The following is a 25,888-nucleotide window of genomic DNA, read 5'->3' as shown; positions in this document are numbered from 1 at the left end:
CAATTGCTGTAGATCAGTTTGCTATGACATTTGCTATGACATGGACGTTTGAGAGCAATGACAGTATTAATAAAGTAGATGTTATTACAATGTGTACATTGTACAGATGTAAAATCCACAACAGTGTATGACAGGACAATGTTCTCTATATTTAATAACCTCATACATGTTTATTCTAAACAGATAATCAGTTTAATACGTTGCTGTTTTTTTTAAGCTGACACATTGAGTGTTCCAATTCCCGTTCAGAAAAACGAAAAGAACCATGTATTTGACATAGGAATGAAATATTAGTCAAAAAGTCATTTCAAACATATGTGTGCATGTTAGTAACGGTCATAATAAATATAAATCCCAAAAGGCAACTGCAATGTTCTATCGCAATTTCATCAAATGGCAGTGTGGCTGTCCTTTAAGTCAACTATCAATCACCATTGCTTTCACTGCATTATACTTCCAGTTTTTCAGTCCAATGCATAGGTGCCTCCTTCTGTTTCCTGGCTCTTTTCTATGGGAGACACAGAGCCGAGTGCCCCTCGGCTGCTGGCCTACATCTAAATCACTGTTTGACAAAGAGTGAGACTCCCCAGTGCAGGAGCGGGAGCTACGAAGGGTCTCAAACGACAAGGAGGCCACACACAGGGTTGCAGGGGCTGATTCCAGACAGCTTGTTTCAGACTGAAGGGCTCATCCCAGATCATATTTTCTCTTGGTCACTGCGCTCAGGTAAATAAACTACAGAGAGGAGGTGAGGAGAGTTGTGTATTTGTTTGCTTGTTTTGTTCCTATATCAAATATGAAATGGAGTAGGGATTTTTTTTTTTTTGATCAATGAACATTTGCATTGATAAAAAAAATCTTCAATTAACAAAAATTGGCATTACCAAGCTGATGTAACATCTATTCTTTTCTTCTTGTTGAGAAATCTACTGTAGAATCAGGAAGAATATTTCATCCAAACAATTTGTAAAAAGGAATGACATATATATACAACGTATTATTTACCGTACACTTTTGTAGTATTGCGTATTGTAGCTAAGTTAATTTGGCTGACCACTCAAACAATTTGGGTCAACAACAAAGTGTGGACCAATGGAAAACAAGACAGTTCTTAGATTATAATGTCCGATAAGAATTTAGCAAAATGTTTTATGTTCAATTATATCAAAAGCCAAATCAACACACAGCCCACACAGCATTAACATTAACATTCCTCTGACAGGGGAGTGTCAGAGGAACTTATTTCAGTGGTAAACAGTTCAAATTCCAGCCCCCCTGCCATGAGCTGTTTTCTGCTTCAGTTGGTATCATATGGAAATGACCCATCATTTAGTAGTAGCTGTGGCCATGTCAAGCCATGTCAGACTGACTTCTTGAGTAGACATTGTGTAAGTAATATACTTATTAACTATGATGAATTTTCTTCACATTTCTCAAACTGTAACAGTGACCCTTAAAACTAATTCCCTACCAACATACTGAAGCCAGCTAGAGATACAATGTTTTACGGCAGGTTTTAATGTTGTCTGGAGCAGTGCTCAATAATATGCTACGTGGACAATGCTGTGAACCGATGTAATTTTTACTGGAACTTTTATTGGAGTGTTACAACCACACAGAGTAACATTTACAATTGAATTTTCCCTACCTGAGTTCTCATTATTAAATTACATGAAAAGATTTGGCTTCTCCAACACAAAGGGGAAATGAGCTTGACTAACCTGCAATGCCTAAAGGAAAACGAGTCAAAAATATATTTTGTCTATAGCAAAATAATCAAAGCTGAAGTCTTAAACAGTACAAAAACACAAATTAATAAAGGAACTGGCATTTGACAAAAAATCTCACATTAATTGTTTTGTTAAACAAGTGTTGAACTTGACATCAGTATAGTGATAGGCCCCTTAATAGTTTACAGAAAAAGATGAGCTATGTATACCAGTGCTGGAAAATATTTGCTCATTCTCCATTCATTATTTGGAAATATTTCAATAAATTAATGTTCAGACCCAAGCGTAATAAATACATATATAATGAATAAAAACTTTATTGTCAGAAGATGGTTTTAAGTGATTTCTGCCCATGAACCTATATAATGACAGAAAAGATTAATTTCATGTTTTGGCATTATCAAATAAACCCAGTGCAATTGACAATATGAAATTCATTCAGGAAAACACTGTTCACAAGTGGAAAAAGTGAATATGCATTAATCAAGTTCTTTGTTGACTCATTTTGTTTTAATTATCTTTTTTTTCTTCAAATGTAGATGAATAAAGTGTAAGAACAATTAACACATTTTATAACATGTGCAACTTTTACACAATAGTCTCTTCAAATGTTAGATTTTCAATTAAAAGGTTTCTTTATATGTACTGTTTTTATTAATTTTTTCCTCGAGCAATACAACAAAATATATCTATTTTTGTCATTTTTAACAGCTCAATGTACAATTGAGAAAATATAAGGCCAGGGGCTTGATTGCTAGTGGTTATACAATCCAAACTTCACGGTGATGGGGGGTAACTCTAGGACCTTATATTCCTAATTAAGTAATTCATCAGGAACGTCTCAGTTAAATTGTTGTCCTCATCCTGGCCCAAAAGCTTTATTTTGTATATAATACAAAAACAGGCTTTGACAAGGATTATGGAAGTGAAAACTGCTGATCTGAAATAGCCTATTTTTTTATTCTTTTGTTTTTATATATATTTTTGTATCCGTTATTCAACAGCAGCATCACATTTAAATACATAATTGGTTCATTTCTTAAACTGAAATTGACTCTGCATTGTATGTACATTCTGTGTAAACTTCACAGCGATCGGAGTAACACTGAACTGCCGTTGCTGTGCACTTAAGTCTGTTTGTCTGTGTAAGGGTAAAAGAGGGTTAAAGGGGATGGTAGTGGGACAGTTTGGTTTGGGCTCTAGCCACTTCCACAACCTCTCTCAGAGTGTGTCCTCCAAAAGATAGGGCTGGTACGGAGAAGAAAATATGGTGATTTCAATCTTAAAGGCTTGTCACTAACTGCATCTGTCCTTCCCGTACATCTCCTTCAGGTGTACAGCCCTCTTTAGTAATAGGAATAATATAACCATCACTGTTCCCTCGACTGATCTGGTAGTATGCTTGGAGCTGGTGTCCAGATCCTAAGTTAGGCATGCTCTTGTAGTAAACGTCCTCGTTCTCACTCCTTTTGGAGGGGGAGGAGAGGTCCTCCTCTACGTCGGGGCTGCTCTCGGGGAATGGAGAGTCCCTCAGGTTAGGCATACTAGTGTACAAGGAGTCTCTGTTGGGGGACTGCAGGCTGTTGTTTGGCTCTGCCGTCTGGCTGACAAAACCTCCGCAGCTCTCCATCCCCTCGGTCTTCACTCTCTTCTGAGGCTGGTAGAGAAGCGAGTGAGTCCGCTGGGGGATGAGAGGTGCCTCCAGCTCTTGGCTGTGCAGCTCCAGGCCCGCTGTGTCACCATGCACCAGGGAGGAGGCGTCTGCCATGATGGCATTGTTTTCACCGCTACTCCCACCCACCGTCACCTTGGGCGGGATCCGTTCTGGGTGAAGGTGGTGGTGGTGCTGCTGTTGTTGGTGGTGGTTGTTCTTAGCCCGCAGGTTGTTGTGCACCAGCTCAGAGATGATCATTTTCTCAAAGGCAGCATCATCTAGGCTGAGGCCACAGTCTACAACCTGCACACTGTCGCCATAGTCCCCGTTGCGGAGCGAATAGCTATTATTAAAGTTACCATTTAGCGGTAGAGTATCCATTGCACTTGTTTCCCTCGCGTTGTTCAGTGAGTGTCCTAGAGAAAGAAAAGAAAACACGTAGAGTGGATTTATATTAGTCAAAACCATTTCTCTAATAATGTAAGAGAGAGAGACATTATGTGAGAAAACTGGTTCAATGCTGTACAGGACAGTTCATTAGTTAAGACATAAGACAAAAAGTTGTTTATCTCTATATAATTACTTTTTTTTAAGAATATGTATGCATGCACCTAACACAGCATCAAAACACTTTACATGAAGGTTACATTAACAACCATGTAATTACACAGCAATACCTAGGAAAACCTTGCAAATACATAGGAATTGCTAGGTAATAAAATGATAAGTATAGGTTATTACAAAAGTATAATGCACAGTAGTGGGGATGTGTGTAAGAGGTAAGTGGATGTTTCAAAAAACATTTGAAGATTTTGTTACAAAAACAGTATCAGTGTTAACATCTACTTACCCCTAGAAATCCAAACCTCCTCCATATTCAATTTTTTGTGTAATAACTAATTATCGCAAAACTGAAATATAACTACATAGCAGTTCATATGTAACTACAATGTTGTTACTACAGGTATTGCTATGTAATTGCATGGTAGATGTAACCTTAATGTTAAGTATAGAGCCTTTCCAATTCACTCAAGCATGTTGCCTTTGACTAACATACTAGTGAGAAAGGGGTGGAGGGGATCCCAAACAACATTAAACGAGAAAAAATTATAATCATGACCATCAGAAAACATACAGCAAAGTTAAACGTAACAAGAGTAGCCACAAATGGGTAAGCTACAACACTGACAGGAGATTCTCTAGCAAGTCGTTATAGGATGAGTTGTGGGGGAAATCAAAACAAGACTGGGAGAATGACAGCCATCTTTCTCACTACATAGGGAGGCCCACAAGCACCATCTGACATCATCACACACAGCAGGTGGAAAAGACTCACTTTGGACATCTCACATCATGTCTGTCTGCTCAGGCTATCTGGCCTAAGAGTAGCTGATGTACAAAAGAAAATAAAATGATTTATTTGTAACATGATGAAGAATCACTGACAATAACAAAAAATAAAAAAACTTTGCAACTTAGTCAGACCAAGGGTTCAGCAAATTAAATCAACAAGCAATCAAGGCTTTTTGGTTTTTCAGAATTAATGATAACAGTTTAGGTTTTGGGGGTTTATATTTTCATTACGTTTTTGAGCCTGTTTAAGTTTGGTACCAATTGTTCCATGCCAGTATGTGCCCAAGGCTGGCAAAGGTCAGAGCAAGTCTGCTGCCCTGTGCTCGGCATCCATCAAAGTGACAGTTTCCAGTGTAGCCCCAGTCACTCTAAAAGCAGTCCCCCCCAAAAAATAATACACAGCTAGGAAGGTCAATGGCAGTCATTTCAAGAATGTCTGCAAGCACTGGGGTTGTGGAAATCAGGAGTGATAGAACAAATATTAGTCAGATGGACAAAAGGCTGAAAAGGAACAGAGAAGTGAGTGAGTTTGCCATAGTTGGTTAGGCAACAATAGAAAATTAAGATCAATTCAGAGATACGAGAGTGAGATTAAGAGGAATGGGTATTTTGTGGTGACACTCTGTTGTTCAGATAAAAGATGGGAATGTTATTTGCAGACACAAAGATGAATAAAACAAGTATCAACGAAGTTATCGAAAGTATGAGGAACAAATTTATATGAAAGGGAAAAGATAATGAAAAATAAACCACCGGCACAATGACATACAGACAAATTGTTTACGCATTGCGATTAGACAATTTGATTTAAGACAGGTGACGTCTGGACACTTGGGGACAGATGTGACGGGAATACAACTGGACACTGAGACAGCTCAATGCTACAGGGAAAAACCTGTGCAGGTACATTACCCCTTCTATTTCCTAAATATTATCCTTTGCTACAAGGTAACAAAGCAGTATTTTCTCTTTATTTCTCTAAAAAAGAGAAAGATACAGAAATGGGAAGTGAAATTTCCCAAATCCATTCTCAACCAACACTCAAGACTGAATTGAATGAAAAGTACAATTTGATAGTTTGTGAACCACTTGTCCACTGAGTATATGTCAATGACCTTAAATAAACCATTGATTGTGCCAGGGTTTGGTTGTTTTTAATAAGCATGCTGAACAAAATTTACATTTGATAGGCAAAGTTAAGTTTTACTCCCATACTTGTCTCTCTGTAGGTCACTGGAGGAAAGCATAAAGGAAAAGCAAAAACACAACAAAAAGAAAATGTAATTTCAATTTCTAAAACATGATTGCAATACATACTCATTGTCCTTTAACATATTTCTGAAATACTGGATAAACTAGACCCCTTAAATACCGAGGGATGTTTTAGGGCTTTTCATGGTTTTGATTACGATACCACAACTCCTTGTCAATAAATAACTCGAAACCCACATATTCAATTTAAATCATAAACTGATGTTGTCCTTGCATGGTAGCATGCAGGCATCTAGGGGAAATATCCTCGTGAAAACAGAAGAAAAAAAGCATAGACTTAAACTTAAATTTCAAATAATCATGCAATTTAGAGTGTAGCTCATTTTCCTCATTCAAGCAAGGAAGATACGGTATTCTCTTCCTCAAGTTAATCTTTGTTTTATTCTAAAGAATATTATGATTATTTAAAAAATCTCACACCAGAAGGGGTAGATAATAATGAATTTCACTAAATTGTCAATAATGTGCTGTGTCAATTATTCATTTGTGAATGCTAGTTAAGTGCAAGTATTATACAGTGAAGAAGTTGATACTCCTTGTTTTTCTTATAATAATGGCACAATAAATCAGTTGATATCAACAAGCAAGATAAGAAAGTTGCTATACAAAACAGAGAATGCACAGTGAGAATTAACAGTGTTGTGAAGTGTTAAAGCAAGCACACCTGGAGAGTTAAACACAGGAGCCGTAGGAGTGTTACATACGACTGTTTCAGCCAGTAAGGTGTTATAAGGGTTGTTAGTGCCTTGTGGTCGAAGAAGAGGATTTGTTAGTAGATAATTGCCCGTCATTCCTGGAGTAGCAAGATAGAAGAAGAAAGATCAGGTTCCTTTGTCAGGCATTGGCAAATATTTTTTTCCTAATAAATACAGTATTATTCATTCATTTTTTGAAGACATTTATCTATGGGCTAGTTTAATTATGACTAAAGAAACGTGACATTGTGATATCAAGCTAAGGATTAAATGACGATGAGCAAAGAAGAAAATCTACACTGTTAGATTTACTTCACATTTACTTGTGATTTTATTCCTGATGAATTGTACTGATATCTAGCACAAATGAGTTGCAAAGCAACATTATACTACAGAAGGCAATTATTACGTCAGCTTTTCGTCTTTCTCTTGTTTAGTAAGAGGGGCAATGTAATGCCACTGTACTTACTGCTTTTTTCCTTTATTTACCTGTTACCCACAAAAGTACTGCAATGTTAAATAATTGTTCAGATTGTTTTCCCCTAAACTGAAATAAACCCCAATGTGAAAGGCTAACTTAGCCTCGCCCTCATATGTATTGCTTGAATATTCCTTGACTAATTCAGATTATGATTAGCTCTACTAACTCCCCATGTCATTTTCATCCTACACTAAAATTCACTCCCAGTAGTAGTGCTTCTGTAGATGGAACAGAGCCTTATGACGCATTTCCAGTCCCATTCATCAATTTGTGTGAAATGCCATTTGTCTTGTCAGGCGGTCTCAGAGGATGTTTTAATGACAAGGGGAGCTTCCTTCAGATAGAACCCTCTTTAGTACACTATACTCAAGGGTAACTAGGCAGGGATTTTACAGAACACCAGAGACGGATCGATACTCAGCCTTAACATTAACATATAACATAAGGTTTATTCTAGAAAGAAAAACTAAAAACTGTACTGATAGATATTGATGCTTCGGCATGTGACCTGTCGTAACCATTCTACCCTGTGCAGACTGAAGAGCTGGGGAGTAAAAGTGGGGGGGAGGTGCAGGGGAGTGAATGGGTTTAAAGTCTAGACTACCTCACTGTAACCCCACTTTTCCATGCATGCTTGGAGACCCATTTTAGATAGAGGCAGGGCAGCATAGCTGAACAACACACTAAGCACTCAGGGTCACCCAGAGTTGAACATCATCTTCTCATAATTATATTTGTGCTCAAGTTAAATAATAAATGACAGTTTTTTTCCTCTACTCTACTCGTGGATCTCTGTTATAGCAGAAGCCACCTCACATGCTAACCAATTAATGAGCCTCTGCTAGTAAAGCACACCATTTTGTGCAGAAATAACTTGTTTGGAGTAAGGACATTTTTTTTTATTTTCGTGGATTGAGGTCTGAACTTTGAATGGCCAGCACTTTAGCACAAACAGCACCGCGCTGCCCCCAATTCATGGTTGATGTTTGCTGCCCAACGTGAAAACGCTCAAAGTATTTGAAGAAGGGATTTCTGTAATCCTCAGTTGGCAGACACAGGGATGCTAGCCTTCCTATGGTTAAGTCCTATCAAGCCAAACAGGTTTAATTGAAATTGTATGTATTGGACCTCTATCTATCTATCATGTAAATGGTATATGTGAAGAAATAAAGAGGTGTGTGACTGACCTTGGTTAAGGGTAGAAGTGCTGTTGATGTCACCTGAGATAAAGGAGGACTCAGATTGCTTTCTTACGGTGTCATTCCACATTCTCCTGATACGGCTCTGTCAGATTAACAAGGAATAGTTATTCGGACTTGAAGAAGCATCTTTCACTTCAAAGATCCCCTTTCATTACGTCTGGTATTGTAAGCTTTGCCCTAAATGACCTAAGCTTATACAGTGTACCACGTGCCTAATGTGATCTTCCTGAATTATCTTAACAGCAAATGACCATTTTAATACTCAAAATCTTGAAGTTGATGAAAACGTGGTGTCCCATTGTTTTAGAAGTTAAAAGGGGAATATCCTGTGATTTAAGCAAAAATAATTTTGCTAAGGTTTTTACACATTTTAAGTTCAATGGTTGGAACATTTTCTTCTATCCAAAATAAGTATTGTGCCCTTGGGAAATAATTCACATCAACTGGTATTTCGATTTTTTAAGTAAAAACTAATGATTTGAAGTAAAAAGTAAATAATGCTTTGGAAAAGTGCATTCATATTTTCCATGCATGTGGCATTAGTGAGAGAAAAAAGAAGAAGCAGGTGCTAAGGGGAGGAGCAAAAAAAAAATTCATGCAGTATACTAGATTTTGCTTGTTATTCTTGGCTTATTCTCCAGTATGCACAATTAGACACAGCTACCATTTACACTAATCTGTAACTACTGTAGAAAATAATTCCCACGACATTTGAAATATATGTTGTCTTTAATTATCTTACTTTCTCAATCATAACATCATAGGGAGTTTGGTAACAATGTTTGTTAGTTTCTGTAGTTGATTTCCTTATTTCACTTTTGATGTTGTACTGTATTGAACTACAATATATGCCTATTTTATGGATGCTAATCTGGTAGAAACCGTACCTGTGTGCCAGAGGAGTAGCGGGCACTCGTCCTGGCTGTGGATGTCTTAGCAGAACTGTGGGAGCTCTCTGTGGGCAAGCCACCACAGCAGTATGTGTGTCGTAAGCACTTGCTGTACTCTTTACGGACCTGAGTGCACAATTATTCAAAAGGTTTTGCTACAATGTACATTACAGCTCTATATACCTTTGCTAAAATGAGGCAATATTGTTTTAACTGAAACATGTCAGTAATTAAACGGAAGTGTGATTAATGTACTATTACTGCATGAGTAAACGGAAGTGTGATTAATGTACTATTACTGCATGAGTAAATTGTCACATTTGTGCAGGATAGGACCACTAACTTACTTTCTTCTGGAGGAGGCAGTGGAAGATAAAGATAAACATTCCTTGGAAGGTGTTGAATGTAGTAAAGAGGTAGGCCATCACCACGGAGGACTCATTGATGAAGAACAATCCAAAGGACCAAGTCAGGCCCAGCAGACACAACAGAGCAAAGGCTCCCAGGACCCAGGACCTAGACTCAAACAAACACACAATGAGACAAATCCATTGTGAGTTAGTGTTCAAAACAGCTGCATAAATCAAGAAGGGTAAATAGAAACCCAAATCATAAGGCTTGATTACAATAGTTGTTTGCTTCGTTCTGTTAAGGAAGAAATCTGATTAATTTAAAAGACTGCATTTATTTATTTTTCATAATGAAGGACAAAATTGTCCATATTACGCAATGCTAAGATGGTATTGGGGCAACATTTCCAAAAAAGGAAGTGGACTGAGTGTTCCACGTTATTCCTAGAGCTTCTTGAAATTATTTCAACAAGTCTCCACCATATTTATTTATACTGAGGGTAACGTTGACAACTGGGCAGCTACGGAGCTGAGGAAAGAGTTAGAGGAGAAGGAAACCCATGCCTGGTGTCTGAAGGTTCCTATGAAGCCTTCAGACACCCCTAAAGGTTAAAGTTCAAAGGTTGTACAGATACACAACACCAAACTGAACAGAGAGACGATGGACAATGGAAGTGAGGACAATGGTATGAATAGCCTTGGGGCAGAGTGCTTGAGAGATAAAGTGAGAGAGACAAGAAAGACAAAAAGTTGAAGGACGAATGTTGAGGAAGAGTCAACTACAAGCTGAGAACAGACTTCTGGGCTAAGTGTTCCTTACTTGATAAATGGTTTATTATCTTCATAGCTAGAGAGCATGATAAGCAGGAAAAGAGAAACACAAATTAGATCAGATGCATCACAGCGTGGGTAGGTTGCCATTTTGTGTCAAAGTTCTTCAACTTTGATGGGTGAGAAATTACAAACATAATAAAATTAAGAAGCTAACAAGAACGGAGGGCTTTTTAACCCTAACCCGTATGTAAAGGATCCTGTCAGATCCCTGGTACTGTGTATCTATCTACTTGGTGGAATTAGCATTTGTGCTACAGTGTGTGTATTGTGTGAGGAAGACATTGAGGATGCACAGTGGAGGCTTACCCCGGCAAATCGGTATTATAGTATCCATCACAAACGCGATAATTACTGGTGTGAATGAAAGGACAGAGAAGGGGAAATGCAACAGGAAAAGAAAGGAGACGCTGTGGATTAGCCTTCTCTTACCATGCAACATTCAATGATCCCCCATCTACTTTATGGTTCGCAACTCTTGAGAACTGGCATAGGCAATTTAATACTATAAAGAGCATCATCCTTACAGAATTGGATGTAAACTGTTTTAATTGGTCTTTTTGCATTTAGAATTTATTTTGATTGGAAAGAGTGTAATCTGTATTTCAAGACTTATATTATATATATTACATACTAAATACGTTGAATGATCTGCTATATATTTGTTTAGATATAAAAATTATTACGACAAGCTGTATTGCCTGTGGAAAAGCCCAGAATAACAAAAATCTACAATGTTAAACAATGCTAAAAGGTAGCTGTGATGCTCTGTCCGGTGAGAAGGCTTGCAAAAGTAAACAGGGTAAATGTCTTAATTAGTTAACAAAGATTAACCACTGATCATGGGTGTAGTTTCGCAACTGCACTGTAATGGAGAACACACAACACATAATTATCAAGAAAATGAATAAAAGGAAATACAAGTAGAAAGATATGCAGCTCCTATATGGGGTTGAAGGGAGTGGAGCCTGTGATACCACACAGGTATGGAAATAAAAATAACTCCCAGATGTCAGGAGGCCTGAAATCAACGTATTCAATCAACCCTCTATTAACAGATAATAAACAAACAATTAAGGGATGGAAAATAATTGTTCTCTTTAGTTTTACAAACCAAAACATTTAGCAAATTGTAAAGCAACTGAGGAAAACAAACTTATTAGAGGGGTGGAGTGAGTTGGGGGTGGTGCTGGAACTATAAACATGTTTTGTTCCATTCGGCTCGCCCTCACGGCGCATACTTGAGTCACAGACTCCGAGTGCTGTGTTCCATGCCAACACAATCCTGTGGTCAGCAGCACAGTGGAACAGAACAAAAACCACTCGCAAAGTCAATGTTGTCATCATTATGGGACGGTCATGTGATAATTCTTATTCAAAACCACCAGCCTCTGTGTAAAATTGTATATATCTGGAGTGAATTTAAATTCCTCTGGTAATGCTCTGTCTGGACAATTTAAATTTCTACCAGAGGGCCAAAAAGATAGATACTGTGAACACGAAGAAGTCAGGGAGAGTGAATTTGACATGAAAGAGAAAAATAATGCTTTTTCCCATAAATGTTATCACGTCCAAAAATATTTCCTCAACCTTAGAAGAAAAAAAGGCTCTGACTGCCTGATGGTGTGTTTGAAGGGGCAAGAAGAAGTACAAATAACTGTATATTACCAGTAACTTAGTGTATAAGGGTTACAGATTAGCTTTACTTACTTTATATTTTCCAGCCGACTGGAGTCTGGTTTTAGGGTAGTTGAGTGCTTCACCATTTTGTACATGGTGATGACCAGGAAGATGAGATTGAGCTGTCAAAATAGAGTAATGACATGTTAATACATTACGATGGATGGCATAATGTAGGAGGAGAAGAAAAACTGTTAATTTTTCTATAACTATTAAAAGAGGAGTGCCTTCAGAGACGGCCTAATGCAATAGAAGTCTATCGTCCTACAAAACTGCAGACTGGCGCCAAATGTAGTGCCATTCTAAATCAAGAGCAAGGAAATCCATTAAAATCCATTGCAGTGCAAAAAAACCCACATACACTGTTGTAGTCCGGCACTGTGTAGAGCTGACAGACATGAGCATTTCAGACAGTGTTGTTGTTTGAGAAAAACAAGCATGTACAGTTGCCTATCAGTTATTCATTACATGAAATATCATAACATGTAACAAGTGATAAAATGTAAAAAATTAGGTATGTTTTTCCACATTGTGTACAGGAGAGAGAAAGACAGATGGAGATTCAAGCTGCTCCAACTTCCTTATTTAAGACCACATTAAATCCTGAGTCAGTGGTGCATATCAATTTCAGACAAGCATACTTTGTGCTCTTTCATAGAGCATTTATTTGGGGCCTTGAAAGTCAAAATCATGATTTAGAGACACAAAGTAAAAATAGGTCCAAATAACTCTTTAAATATTTATTCCAGGACTATATGCCACATCCATGTACATACGCACGCACGCACACACACTCACACAACCTGGTATGTGTACAACCTGGAAATCAATCAATAAGGTTCACAATATCAACTAACACCCTCATTTATGACCAAATAAAGCCTTTCAAAAGTATTTGTTTATCTTTTCAATGTCTAAACATTGGTAAGAGAAAATGGGAAAAAATTAAGAGAACTAGAGAGGATACAATTTCTGGGGAAATTGTAGGGTGTGCTTGCTTGCGTCGGTTGCACAGGGGTCTGTATATTTTATATAAAAATGCATCGGGCCTACTTATTATTTATAAAGATTACATAGATTTAAAAGCATCTTTTTTTTGCTGCTCATTTACAACTCAAAATACGAGTGAAGTGTAGAATGAAATATGATGTCTTCTCATTTCCCCTGCAAGAGGCAGCTGACAGGCTGAATCAAAACGAATACATTTGGCAGACCGGTGTTAAAATGGACCTAATCTCTATGACTTAAACGTCCTTTTAAGTTGTCCCTTCTCGTGATATTTTCAGGCATTTAGCCTACTCATATTGCATTCATTCATTAATAAAGAACCCCCTTTGAAGATTATTCTACGACTTTACCGGCAGAAGATAGAATCGCGATTCAAACAGTACCATCTGCTAACTGAAAATATGCCCCCAAAAACGTAAATAAGCTTGACATTTATTTAGTGGAAAATCGCTCATTCATAAAAAGCTCACTGGTAGCGATCATTGTCAGTAACAACGCAAAATGCGATATAGCCCTGTGTGGAGAAGCTGCCCCGGTAAATTCTACTACTACAGTACAGTACTAGACTACTGCTGTGTTCGCGTTGGTTGAATTCGATTTAACGTTCCGTTGTACGGTTTAGGCTGAAATTAATAATTTTCATGAACAGATTGACAAAGTTTAGGCTGTGGCAATGAAGTTCAGGTTAGTAGTCAGATTGTTTCAACTATTGAAAGACTTGAGTAAGGGGAGTGCCGAACATGTTCTGTCGCCGTTTGACTTGAACAGCTGAGGAGTTTTTGTTAGCTACTCACACTAGTGTCTCGGGGAGGCTACAGCGTTGCAGTGAGCTACACTGGTTTGAAACCACAGGTAATGGTAATTTCACCAACAAATCGTTTACTAATGTCAGAATAAATCCTACAACGAAAATGTATATGTGAGGAATGTTTATTTTAACGATTGAAAACAGATACATCATAGACCACTGTAGTATGTGTTGCCCGGGCAACACAGGCTAATGTCATGATGCTAATATGTCAGTGAAATAGTAGACTACTGTTTCCGAAAGTAGATGTACTTCCTTAATAATATCAGCTTTTATTGTACATTACACATCACAATTGTGTGTCATATCACAAAGTAAAATGAGTAAATATTTATCACCCTGGCCTCTTTGCTTGTGGCGTTTCTGCAGCTGCCTTGCAGTAAAGCTATAGTTAGCCTAGCTATCCCCCAAGTTAACAGATGCGAAACGAATGTTCTGCCAAAGGTAGTCACGCGTGTTTTCGTGACGTTAGTGACGTAAGTAGCGTCATTGACTGTGGCTAGCAAGTTAGCCACCGTTAGCTTCACTTTTCGCCACAAACACTTAATTTCCACTTAAACCATGCAACGGAACGTAAATTCCAATAGAAGCAACTCAATCGCTACCAAGACGAAACTTTTGACACCGAGGTTGTCTATGTAGGCCAAATATTGACTGAGTTTTAGGGGGGCAAAAAGAATAATAAAAATAATAATAATATATATGTGAGAGAACAAAGGTTGTGCCCTTGCCGAAGGCAAAGCACACCCAATTACATGTTTTGCAACTCACACCAACACACTTCCTATGGTATGTCATACCTTTCAGTATAGTTATAAAAAGGCCAAAGATAATCAATAACTCCCCTCCACCACCCAGTCATGAAGCCACACATAATAATCCAGTGAGAGAAAGGCGAACAGAGGAAGAAAAAAAAGAGAGTAACATAAATGGCACAGGCTTTTTATATCACAGAATCAGGAGAAATGCGTTTTGTTGCCTAGCCATCAGCCATCATCTTTATATCACTCTTCTTCTCCTTGTATGAGTCGCAGGGGCCGCTTTGAAAATGCCTTTCACACAGCCCGAAGTGCTGACATGGATATGATGAGACAGAGGAAAGGGACACAGTACTTTAAAGTAACCTAGCTTCACAGCACATGTCCCTACCCCCTCAGCCCCCCACAACACGCTTTCTTGGCCCTCCCCAGGGACTCCCTGGTTACCTTGTCTCACTTGTCCTCTCTCTCTTTCCCCCTTCCTTTCTCTATCCTCCTGAATCATCACCGCTAGCCATGCAGAAGCACCTAGCCACAGTGGGACTGAGGAGAAAGCTTTTTGCCAGAGCATGAGTATGTGTGCACACTGAACTCCGGGTGAACCGGATGAAATATTAAAGGTGCAGATGGAGCTGTCCGGATGAGGAGAACTGCTCGCGACGTGTCATGATCTGAGGGGCTTGCGTTGAAGCATCTCAGGCATACTAATGGCTCTCTCCCAACACTCATTACTTCCATGTACCTTTTCATGGAGCTAATACCCTCTGTGCCTCAAGACACGTACGATGTTTGCCTGAGAACATGGCTCAAAGTGCCTCCTCAAGACTCACTCCTGTCTCACTTTAAGACAGGGTTTCAGCAAAGAAAAAGGGTGGAAAAAAGAAAAGAGAAAAAAATACATGGGCGGAGGAGAAAAAACAACATGTTTTTGAGTGCTTTTCTTTGAGATAGACCACCTCAGGTCAGACCAAAAGTTACACAGCAGGAGCCAGGGGGGGCTTTAGACAGAAGCCTTGGCTGCCATTGCATTGCATGCATTGTGAGCTTTTTTCTATCTTCAGCTTTTTTCACCATTCTCCATATTTTTCTCTTTCTAATTGACAAGGACAAAGCCAACTTGTAAAAGAACCAGGGTCACAGGTAGTGGGAGACCTTGCTCCTACACACAGTCCCTTGAGATCACTTGCACACCTTTGTGCTTTGTCTGTAGTTGTCAATTGTTGCAAACAACAAAACAAAAGCACTGCAAATACTCATTCCTGTCTAACTTGAACACTGCAACAATACATAAGCTACATCAGGGTCATGGTTTTATGTCTCAGGTCACTAGGACTGGAATTTAGATCATCGTCTTACAACCAATCCATGTTTCATTCAAATCATTTTGAAAGCAACTCACAATCTGAAATACAATGAGGATGCAATTTAGAGAAAATAAATTTGGTCTGGCTGCCTGTGGAAGATAATTTCTGACAGGACAAACGCTATAATTTTCCTGGTTAAAAATGGTATGCGTGTCCTCATAAGGGATATTTAATTTGTGTGATAAATTCTGGCTAGCCATATTGGCAAACTAACATCATGTGACCAACAGAGTCCCCCTCCTCTTTATCCACTGTGAACCCAGAATTGTTTCAATGTAGTGAGGAAGATGTGTCATCTGAACATACTAGACATTAAGTCAGATAATCAACATAGCACTGATTTAAAAAAATATATTCCTCACTCTATGGTCATGGGTTGAAGCTGTTATTCATCCTTTGGTGTGAAAGGGGACAAAGTAATAACTGGTGCAAAAGGGCACAGAGGGCCTGTTTGACGAATGCCACCTGCTACTCCATATTTTTCCTGACTGTGGGGAGTAAAAACCTCCCCCAGGTCTGTTCCTTTAGAGTCCTTGTTGATCGAGTCAGAGATAATAATGTCATGACTAGTAAATAATTGCACGCTTAAACAGCACATTTGTCAATATAATACACTGTGTGTCCTTCACCCTGGTGGTCCTTCACCAAACAAGAGAGTCTGCTTCTCTGCCTGCCTCTGCTACTAGCTTGTGACAGTCATCAGCAATTTTGTACATGAAATGAACACACACTAAGGCAAACATAGAGGAAGACAACTGAATGTAATAATCACTGGATCCTCTCATTCAAATTGAGGATTTGTTGCTATGAGGGCCATAGAAAATCTTCATAAAACCAAAGCCTTCAGGTTGTATTATTTATTCTCATCTATTCTAAATACAAACTATACACTCCAAACTTTTCAGGACTGTTTTAGATTGACAGCACTGTATGATAATATATTAGAATATAGGGGTGATATCCTGTTTAAAATACAAATAAAACTGTTTTATTTAACCATAACCATTACCATGGAGTAGCAGGAGGAGTGGATACTGGATTCAAATGAAAAGGCATTGGTACTATAGATATACATCAGACATTAGTAGTAATTGCAATCACATCATTGACAAAAATCTGATACTCTCCTTTCTCTTTGTCTCTGTGTATATTTCTCTCTTTCTCCATCTATCTGTCTCTTCTCTATCTCTCTCCCACCCCCTTACTTCTATTTTTCTCTATTAGTCTAAGGAAAAGAAAACTTACCATGATGATAAAGGTGACAGGTCCTATAAAGCTCCATATGAAGTGATTGTCCACTCTTAGCCAGCAACTAGAAATAATGTATAAAAATAAACGTTATATCAGAAATCTGGGTGAAAAACTACAACAAAATTAAGACCAGTATCAACCTCCTCAAGCCAAATATTAATGCAAGGAAATGGATTGTGAGTCAAAACAGAACCTAGCGCTCATGATACAGCAAAGTAAACGATTTCCAAAAACCAATAAAAACTTTCACCATCTTCCTAAGCCTTGAACTCACACAGATCCAACAAGAAGGACAAAGTGCTGCTCTTCTGCCTTGTCTCAGCACTGAAGCTTAGCTAAAATACAATCATTAATCTATGTAAAAGGCTCTTCCCGGACAGCACTCCTCTCTTTAAGAGAGTGTTTAGAAACAAGAGGTCACAGGAGGGTCTTTGAGTAGAGAGGCATTAACATAGACAAGACCCCCTAAAACCACAGTGTTGTGTTGGTCAGCCTGCTCTCAAATGACATTGAGAAAATGGAGAAGGCATTCCTGGAATTGGAGCTTACATCAGTTTGGAGTGATCTCAGGGGTAAACACAATTAAATCTATCTCCCCCAATCAGGGTGGTTAACGTGTTGTTTGTATTAAGAGGTTACCATATGTTACCCTATAGAGCTATAAACATCATGTTATACTACAACATTATTCATTTGAATAATTTCATTGAGGTAACAAATACATTATTACAACAGTAAGGAATGTAACAAGTAAAGAAGTACATAAGGAAGAATGTAGAAAAGACCAAAGTAAGACAGCACAGTAAGTTTCACTCACGCTTTCTTAGTCCCATAGCTTTGGTAGTCAATAGCTGCAGACACACCAACTATGATGGCTGGAAGGAGGTATCCAGATACATAGTAATATTTCTTCCTGGAGTATTCGCTCTCAAAAACCTCCACCAGCATGAGGTACAACTGAACCCCTTCCAGACACATCCAGGAGAAAGATGCCAGGAAGAAGAAATGAAGAATCCCAGCAATGATGGAACAACCAATCTGTGAAAAGGTGGTTTTGTTTAATAGAAATATTGTACAATTTAAATGTAACGGTGCATAGTTCCTGAAAATGTTGCATATTATTACTAATGTAAAGTTGGAAGAAAAAGAAAGTCAAACTTCTGAGAAGTTGAAATAAATCAGTTAAGTCCATTTGATAAAATACGCCATTCAATTAGGTGTTATCACACATTCAATACTGTAAATGCATTTGAATGAAAACCATTAGAAACTGTATAATACCTTCCTGAGATAAGAATTATGAGATTTATGTAGGGGCTCTCTCAAAGACAAGTTTCAACCTTGTACTGACAGTAGCTTGTACTGGATGACAGCTGTATTGTAAGAGGAAGCACTAGGCTCCAATGGCCAACCTCTTTGAATTACAGTTGATTTATGGTCTCAGAGGAGTGTTTTTACTGACTGTGTGGAGGGGAGAATATAATTTATATACCTTCAGAAAGGTCATCCCTTACAAAGTGAGTTGTATATGTGTAGAAAAGAACTGTGGTATAGAGGACAGAGGCGCTACACTTACTACAAAAAACCCCGTCTAGGCACAGTAAAGTATCAACAGTATCAACTACTCTGCACATTTACAGGACTATCCCACTCATGTTAGAGACCAGCATTGATGGTGAGAAACAAAGTGCATGCTTAAATTCACATCAATTTTACACTAAGGCTTCTGTTTTGTTTTGGGTCTGTGAAACAAATAATTGATACAAAAAAAATGTGTACAGTACAATTGGAGGGCTTACCCTTGGTTCTGTCATATCGATTCCGATCAGGAATATTAATTCTGCAATGAAGAGATTGATGCACAGGTGCTTGTGTATGGTATTGCGATCACTTTGAAGGCCCCGGAAGAAGCAGAAGGTGAATATGCTGATGGCCAAGCAGACTAACGAGACCACGATCCCTACACGGGTGATGACAGTCAAGAGCAACTCATGCACTCCATCTTTGCCCTGTTGGGATAATGGATATGACAAATCAATATACCTGTTTGTCAATAAAGCAAGAAGCCTCCATACATAACTTTTGCCAAGCAGTCGGTGGAAATTTGTTGTACTATTTCACAGGAGACACCAGAAAAGGTGCACATCAATCAGAAGCCCAGCCCTTTAAATGAGTGTGATCAGTGGTTAATAGATGAGAACTGACTAGGGACGCATTTAAAGTAACATTTTGTTGAAGTTACAATATATATAGGCTAAATCCTTTGATTATCTTCACTTGAAGAACATAGGCCAGATGGGTTCCTTATTTTGGAACCCTTCTAATGGAAAGCTGAATAAAACTAGCAAGAATTGGAACTACTAGATCCCAAACATGATTCTGTAGATAAGTTCCAGAGAGGCCCCAGAAATATACATAAAAATGGAGCTACTTACAGAGATTTCTCGATGAGCCATGAGGATGGCAAAGTTGGTGAGGTGACTACAGGAACAGGAGGTATGGGTCTTGTTAGAATCCAGAAGTTTGCAGCCTTGGGTGGACCAATGCCCCATCATGCTCCTCTCTGAGTAGTTCCAGAAGGAACAATTGGAATTGAAGTAGTGCTCCATCTGATGATAATAGAGTAAGTAAGTATGTATACAGTATGTAACTAAGTACAGTAAGTATGGACATAATTGACTGTCCAAATTAGAGCTGTGAAAAGATATAATTGTTGAACCCCTAAACACAGCAACTACGGTCTACAACACATTGTGTTCTTTGAAAACAGTGTTTTATATTTCATTTAAACCCATCCATGCATTTAATCTCATTTAGTTACTTTCTAAATCAACCAGGCCATCATGGACAAGAGTAGTGCATCCCAGGCTATAAAGTGGGGATATCATTGTTTGATTACATCTTTTGAGTTGCATAATTTAGTTGATAAATGAGATTAATCACATGAAGCCCTGCGGGATCTCTCTTGTGACAACTTTAAAGACAGAAGATAATTGGTGCTTCAGTAATTTCTTCCTACATTGTACGGATAATCTTGTAGTTAATATACCCGCACACACACACACAAACACACACTAAAAGAAACACAATTGTATTATGTATATCCTACTGTTGATTATGGAATTACTTTTCATTACAAATTCAATTAGGACCAAAATACTTCAAGTATAATTTAATGTTAAATTACTTAATTAGGATGACCTGGCTAGACATTTACAATTCAAACACAGGATTTGACTCTGCCTTTTTCATAAAAACCCTTATGGGAATCTAAGAGGATTAGATAGGCCTAAGCAACATGCTAAAAGAAGCCACTTGCATATTGGATAGGGGACGACTACAGTTATTTCTTCTACTTTGCTAAACATCTTTACAATTGCTGGAGGGTAGGGCATATTGAGTTTAGACAGTGGAAATTACTTACATCAATGTGTTCCAGAGTAAAAATAACAGGGTCATTGCTAAACACGCGACTGGACTCTTTGTTGATGGAGGCGGCAATGATGTCCGAGTTAACAGCCATAGACATGTTCCGACCATAGGCCTCGTTGGTCAATTTGATCGTGGCATTGTCCGTGCTAAGAAATTGGCCCAGGTTTTTGTAGAGGACAAACACCAGCTTGGCAACACCTAAACACAGAGTGGAGATAGAATATAAGAGAAGAAAACATGTTCTTTACAGTTGATCACGTTGAACACAATGCTGTGTGAAAAAGAGGAAAGGGGACGAAAAATAAAAGTATGGACTCGACAATGGAACACAAAGAGAATGAGAGAGAAAAAAACTTTTAAGTAGGCCCTGTCATTTTTTCAGGCAATATCATAGCACTGTGTTTTAGAGATCAAATCCTCAGTGGTGCTCCTTTTTTGCACTCCTGCAGAATAATCCCACTATATAGTCAGTTTTGACAGGCTGCATTGGCAGACTGGTTTGACAAGACTCATCACCTTTTCATAGACAACAGGAAAGGGAACAAATGTCAAAGCCAACTCTCACACTCCTCAGCAGCAAATAAACACCCGTAGCTTGGCTGCGTGAATGAAGTGAGAGATCTTTTTGTTGGTGTTTGTACTGTGTCAGTATGTGTGTGTGTGTGTGTGTGTTTGCACACGTGTTTGAGACTTACCATTGCGACTGTTGAGCTTGACAGTGTTGGAGGACAGTTGAATAGAGATACCACCCTTGCTGGTTTGAGGAAATTTGAAGTCCTGCACCTGGCCGTCAGTGCTGAGTACATAAACATCCAGGACTTGGATTTGACCAGTCGGGTCAGGCCCAATGAAGAAGGGAGAAATAGAGATATGGAGTGAGAGGTTCAGTGGAGGGGTAGACAAATGTAATAAGGAAGAATAGGGAAGAGGGATTTAAATTTTGGGAGGGAAAGAAATAAAGAGAGAGATGGAGAGATACATGACGTTACAATGGATTTAAGTTTAACAAGAGGGCAATAAAGAGAGCATAGGAGATGTTTACGCCAAGGACTGCCTCCTTACATTCCTCAGTTGAATGAGACTGTGGGGCCGTGCAAGCCTATACACAGCCAACATTGTTGCAATTGATCTATGTTAACGTGTGCCTTGAAGTTAAAATCTAAAAGCCAAATATAATCTTTACACCACTGAGCCACAAGTCACTGAAAAATGCAGATAAATACCAAAGCAGAAAATTTGAAAATAAATTCCTTCCCCTGATAAACGGAAAGTTTTTAGATTAAAGGATACAAAGTCTAAACAATCTTTGATCATTTACAAGACTCTACAGCTGGGATAATGCTACATACATGAATAGAGTTGCAAGGTCTGGACACACACATCGATAAACTAAGTAATCCCCATCAGAGAATCCAGTATTTTAAATTGTCTGAGATTCATCACATTGTCACTAATAGACTCATTTAAGCCCACCTTCCCTTGTTCTCAAAAATGTTAAAGGCTCATTGTGTAAAAAGATCAAACAGATACATCTATTAAATAACACACTTGTGCATACTGTAAGAGAATGTAAGTATACATCTTAACTGAAATTGGCACGTAAGCCGAGCAGGGTTTGCAAACCTCAACTTGCGCCATCCTAAAGCATGGCATTAGCACAACCAGCTAAATAGAGTTTTTAGCTTGCACAAAGCATTACTCAACCAAAATGCATAATTTGTTTACATAAAAACAACATATTGTCTCACTTATATTGTCAGCAGGTACTTTGACAATAGCTGGCTCCATGAGATTGTCAGCCAGGACAAATGCTCCTTCTTCAAGAGTATCCAGCAACATGGTGGCAGCATGTGTCTGCTCTGTAGAGTTCATATCTTGCCAGGATTTCAGAGCCTCTGGTCTCAAAAGGTTGTCCACTGTGTCCACAATTGCCTGTATCCACCAGGAAGAGAGTGACATAAGCACTTTTGTAAATGTTGGACACAACAAAAGTTTACACATGAAGCAAGACGTGAACGCAAAACAAAAAACAAAAGTAAAAACATCAATTTTGCCCATTTCAGATATTGTAGCTTATCTAAGTATGACATTTCTTTGGCCGTTACCAAATAAAGCATCTAAACCTGTGTGTAAGTATTTGAAAGGTATAGTGGCCACAAGACTACAAGGGAGTCGGGTGGCTGAGCGGTGAGGGAATCGGGCTAGTAATCTGAAGGTTACCGGTTCGATTCCCGGCTCTGCCAAATGACGTTGTGTCCTTGGGCAAGGCACTTCACCCTACTTGCCTCGGGGGAATGTCCCTGTACTTACTGTAAGTCGCTCTGGATAAGAGCGTCTGCTAAATGACTAAATGTAAATGTAAGACCCCTATCAAACATAAGTGGATTATCCTCCGACAATATTCAAATCAATCAGTCTAATTAAATAATTAACGGCAGGACCCTGCTTGTCTGCACATCTAATGCTGCTGACTAAGGGCTCTATTGGGCATCCAAACATCCCCTCATATTGTCATTAGTAACATATAAACAGTTTTATGTTCATTGAAATCGTTAAAAAATCAACCCAAAAACCAAAACAAAAAAAGAATTTATAAACATTACCCACGTGCCACAGTGACATGCAACACGACGGACTTAAACAAAAGTACAGATTGTGATTATGTACCATATGGCATGATGTGCTCTAACATTCCTTTTCTTTATGTTTTACGAGAGTGGTGACCATCTAAGGGCTAATTAGCCAAATACATTATAACACATCCCCAAGGAGCTACGTGGATGGGAGAGACCTTGACTTTAGAGCCAGGTGGAGGACAGGGAGATGTCCCTAATGGGGGAGAATAGGGCCAAAATACTCTGGAAGTGGAGGGCTGGAGCCATAAAAAAGAGGACGCAAATTGGTTTTGCCTTCCTAGTCTTATTAGTCATACAGAGTCACACATTCACTCCTCTAATTTATGACACAAATGAAAATCTGACGTATGAATCATCATGAGAGTTTAAAGGTTGGAATATGGCCAGGAAGACAAAAGTTTGATCAAATCCCAATTAACCCAGGTATTATGACATAGCTACCCTTGAACCCGGATAATGGTCTCACATATTGGTGAGACATTTGAAGTTAGCATCAACAACAAAGAATACTGTAGATATTTCTGGAATACAAAAATATTACAAAGTTCAATACATCCAGGCATTTTGAATGAGCAAAAAACATTAATTGAAGCATGTTTTTTTATTTATAATACAAAAAAATGAAAAAAGGAAGACAATTGAAATTGCAATTGATATCTCCAAAACGTAGTTTGCACTTTCGTACATGTACTCTACTGGTACATCAATGTCTGGAAGGCAATACAAAAAAATGCAGGAAGCACAGGGGAGGAGAGGAGTCTACATGACAATTTAGAGAGGGTGCATGCAGCCGAGCAGAGGGCGGACAACAGGGAGGTGGACAGAGGTGTGCGGTGGAAGCGGAGTGTTACAGTAGCATAGCTCACACACCTTCATGTATGCCCGGCATGTCCTTTCTCGTTTTTGAAGCTTTTTTCATCCAAAAAAAGGAAGATATCAAACAAAGAAATACACAATTAGCACAATTACTGAACTTTAGCACAAGTGTTCACAGCCTCCACTGTGTTCTGTCTCACTGACTGACTGATCCGATAATCCCTCTCTTTTCAGTTAGTGCTCTCTCTTATGTTGTGGGCTACACTACCTGCAGGTTCAAGAACAAAAGCACTCCCATTTATGGCATGCTATATTTTCTCTGATGCCTGACCCATCACAGACCTATTGCCTTGGCAGAGCCAATTATAGCAATACAAATATAACTGCAAATATCTGTCTTTCTGAGTGTCAGAATCTAAAACAGTGTAATTGTTTTCCTTCTTTTTTGTCGGTTCAATATTTTTACTTGACTTTCAGAGACAAAGGCAGAGGATAACTAATAGGAGAAACAAAAAGAGGACAATAATCATTCACATCATCTATTCGCAAGGTGAGAGGAATCACATTTTGACCATCAAAATCAGAGAAGAACCGACTCAATAGAGCACCTTAGACGTCCTCAGTGTCTGAGACACAGAGAGCACCAGGGGCGAATCACATATTCATCACCATTACAGCTAACTACATAATAAGAAACAAGGATTTCAGAAGTCAATTGTGGAGATGGGTGTAGATGTGGAGTGACAATTACCTTGTTGAAGCTGCGTCCTGCAGAGTCCTTCTCGCTGGGCCTCAGTTCCTGGAGCTGAGCATCTAGGATGTCTACCAGCTGCTCCATCAGACGCACTGACGAGCTCACATCGCCGGCAAAAATGGGGCCTTTGGTGTGTTTGGCTAGTTCATTGGCTAGGTTAGCAGCATTCTCCCCACTACGGATCTGGAGGGTTTGATGACAATCACACATTAGGCTCATTAATGCACGTGACTCAACATTTGATATCAATGCCAATGTGAATGAGTTAGTCAGCAATTATGAAAAAATACATTTTCACACTACAGAACAGATGATGCAGTTGGACAAAAGATAATAAAAAACACTGTGCATGTGAATAGTGAGTTGTTAACATTGGGAATTTAGAAGTGTGAGGAGTGTTACTAAGTCTGTGCTTAAATGACAGCACATTTAAATCCCTTGTAACTTATTTGAGCAAAGAGAGCAACATATATGTATATGTCTATATATGGCCAATAACTCTTTCAAGTTGAAATGGGAAGAAAACACTTCTGCATAAATTAAACAGCTGTGAAAGTCTCAAGTTACAGCTAGCAAACATCAACACCAATATCAAAACAGTGGTAGAGTTACTGGTACAGACCTTCTGGGCAACTTGGTTGACCCAGTGGGATGTGCAGTTGCTGAGATCCGGGCCCTTTGGGTGCCAAGCCCCAGAGGCAAAAACACATAAATAGGAGGCTGTGCCTGTTAGGGAAAGAAGGTTAGAAGAGCCTTCTTTAAACTTTGACACGTACAGTATTTTCCTTTCCAGTATGAATAACATTTGAAAGTAACAAGCTGTTACAGGGACCCTATCATGAACGTTTCAAAAAATATAATTCACCAATATTGTCTTTGGTCAAAGAGCTACGAAATTACCTGAAACAGAGCATTTAAAGCCC

The 25,888-nt window shown here is 38.7% G+C and overlaps 1 protein-coding gene across 3 annotated transcripts in view; it reads right to left on the bottom strand.

The window, feature by feature from the left end:
• Positions 1-1,591: 1,591 nt before the first annotated feature.
• The window catches only part of adgrl2a (adhesion G protein-coupled receptor L2a), a 92,787-nt gene continuing 68,490 nt past the window's right edge, over positions 1,592-25,888 (bottom strand). Inside the window, exons 7-22 of one of the 3 annotated variants that reach the window (XM_067229490.1) lie at positions 25,588-25,691; positions 24,963-25,148; positions 24,266-24,304; positions 22,508-22,691; positions 21,455-21,577; positions 20,752-20,957; positions 19,763-19,936; positions 19,127-19,336; positions 18,145-18,365; positions 17,322-17,388; positions 12,169-12,260; positions 9,625-9,793; positions 9,275-9,403; positions 8,373-8,469; positions 4,721-4,773; positions 3,752-3,800 (exon numbers count right to left, since the gene is read on the bottom strand). In XM_067229490.1, coding sequence (XP_067085591.1) covers positions 4,736-4,773; positions 8,373-8,469; positions 9,275-9,403; positions 9,625-9,793; positions 12,169-12,260; positions 17,322-17,388; positions 18,145-18,365; positions 19,127-19,336; positions 19,763-19,936; positions 20,752-20,957; positions 21,455-21,577; positions 22,508-22,691; positions 24,266-24,304; positions 24,963-25,148; positions 25,588-25,691 — 2,039 coding nt within the window. In that variant the 3' untranslated portion in view covers positions 3,752-3,800; positions 4,721-4,735. Of the gene's footprint in view, positions 3,801-4,720; positions 4,774-6,463; positions 6,803-8,372; positions 8,470-9,274; positions 9,404-9,624; positions 9,794-12,168; positions 12,261-17,321; positions 17,389-18,144; positions 18,366-19,126; positions 19,337-19,762; positions 19,937-20,751; positions 20,958-21,454; positions 21,578-22,507; positions 22,692-24,265; positions 24,305-24,962; positions 25,149-25,587; positions 25,692-25,888 lie in introns of those variants that run through there. The other 2 variants (XM_067229488.1, XM_067229489.1) reach the window with 2 other exon arrangements.

This window comes from Osmerus mordax, chromosome 26 (genome assembly GCF_038355195.1).
Source record: "Osmerus mordax isolate fOsmMor3 chromosome 26, fOsmMor3.pri, whole genome shotgun sequence".
NCBI classification, from domain to species: domain Eukaryota; kingdom Metazoa; phylum Chordata; class Actinopteri; order Osmeriformes; family Osmeridae; genus Osmerus; species Osmerus mordax.
The sequence above is the reverse complement of the archived record's forward strand: the minus strand, read 5'-3'. Positions and strand labels throughout refer to the sequence as shown.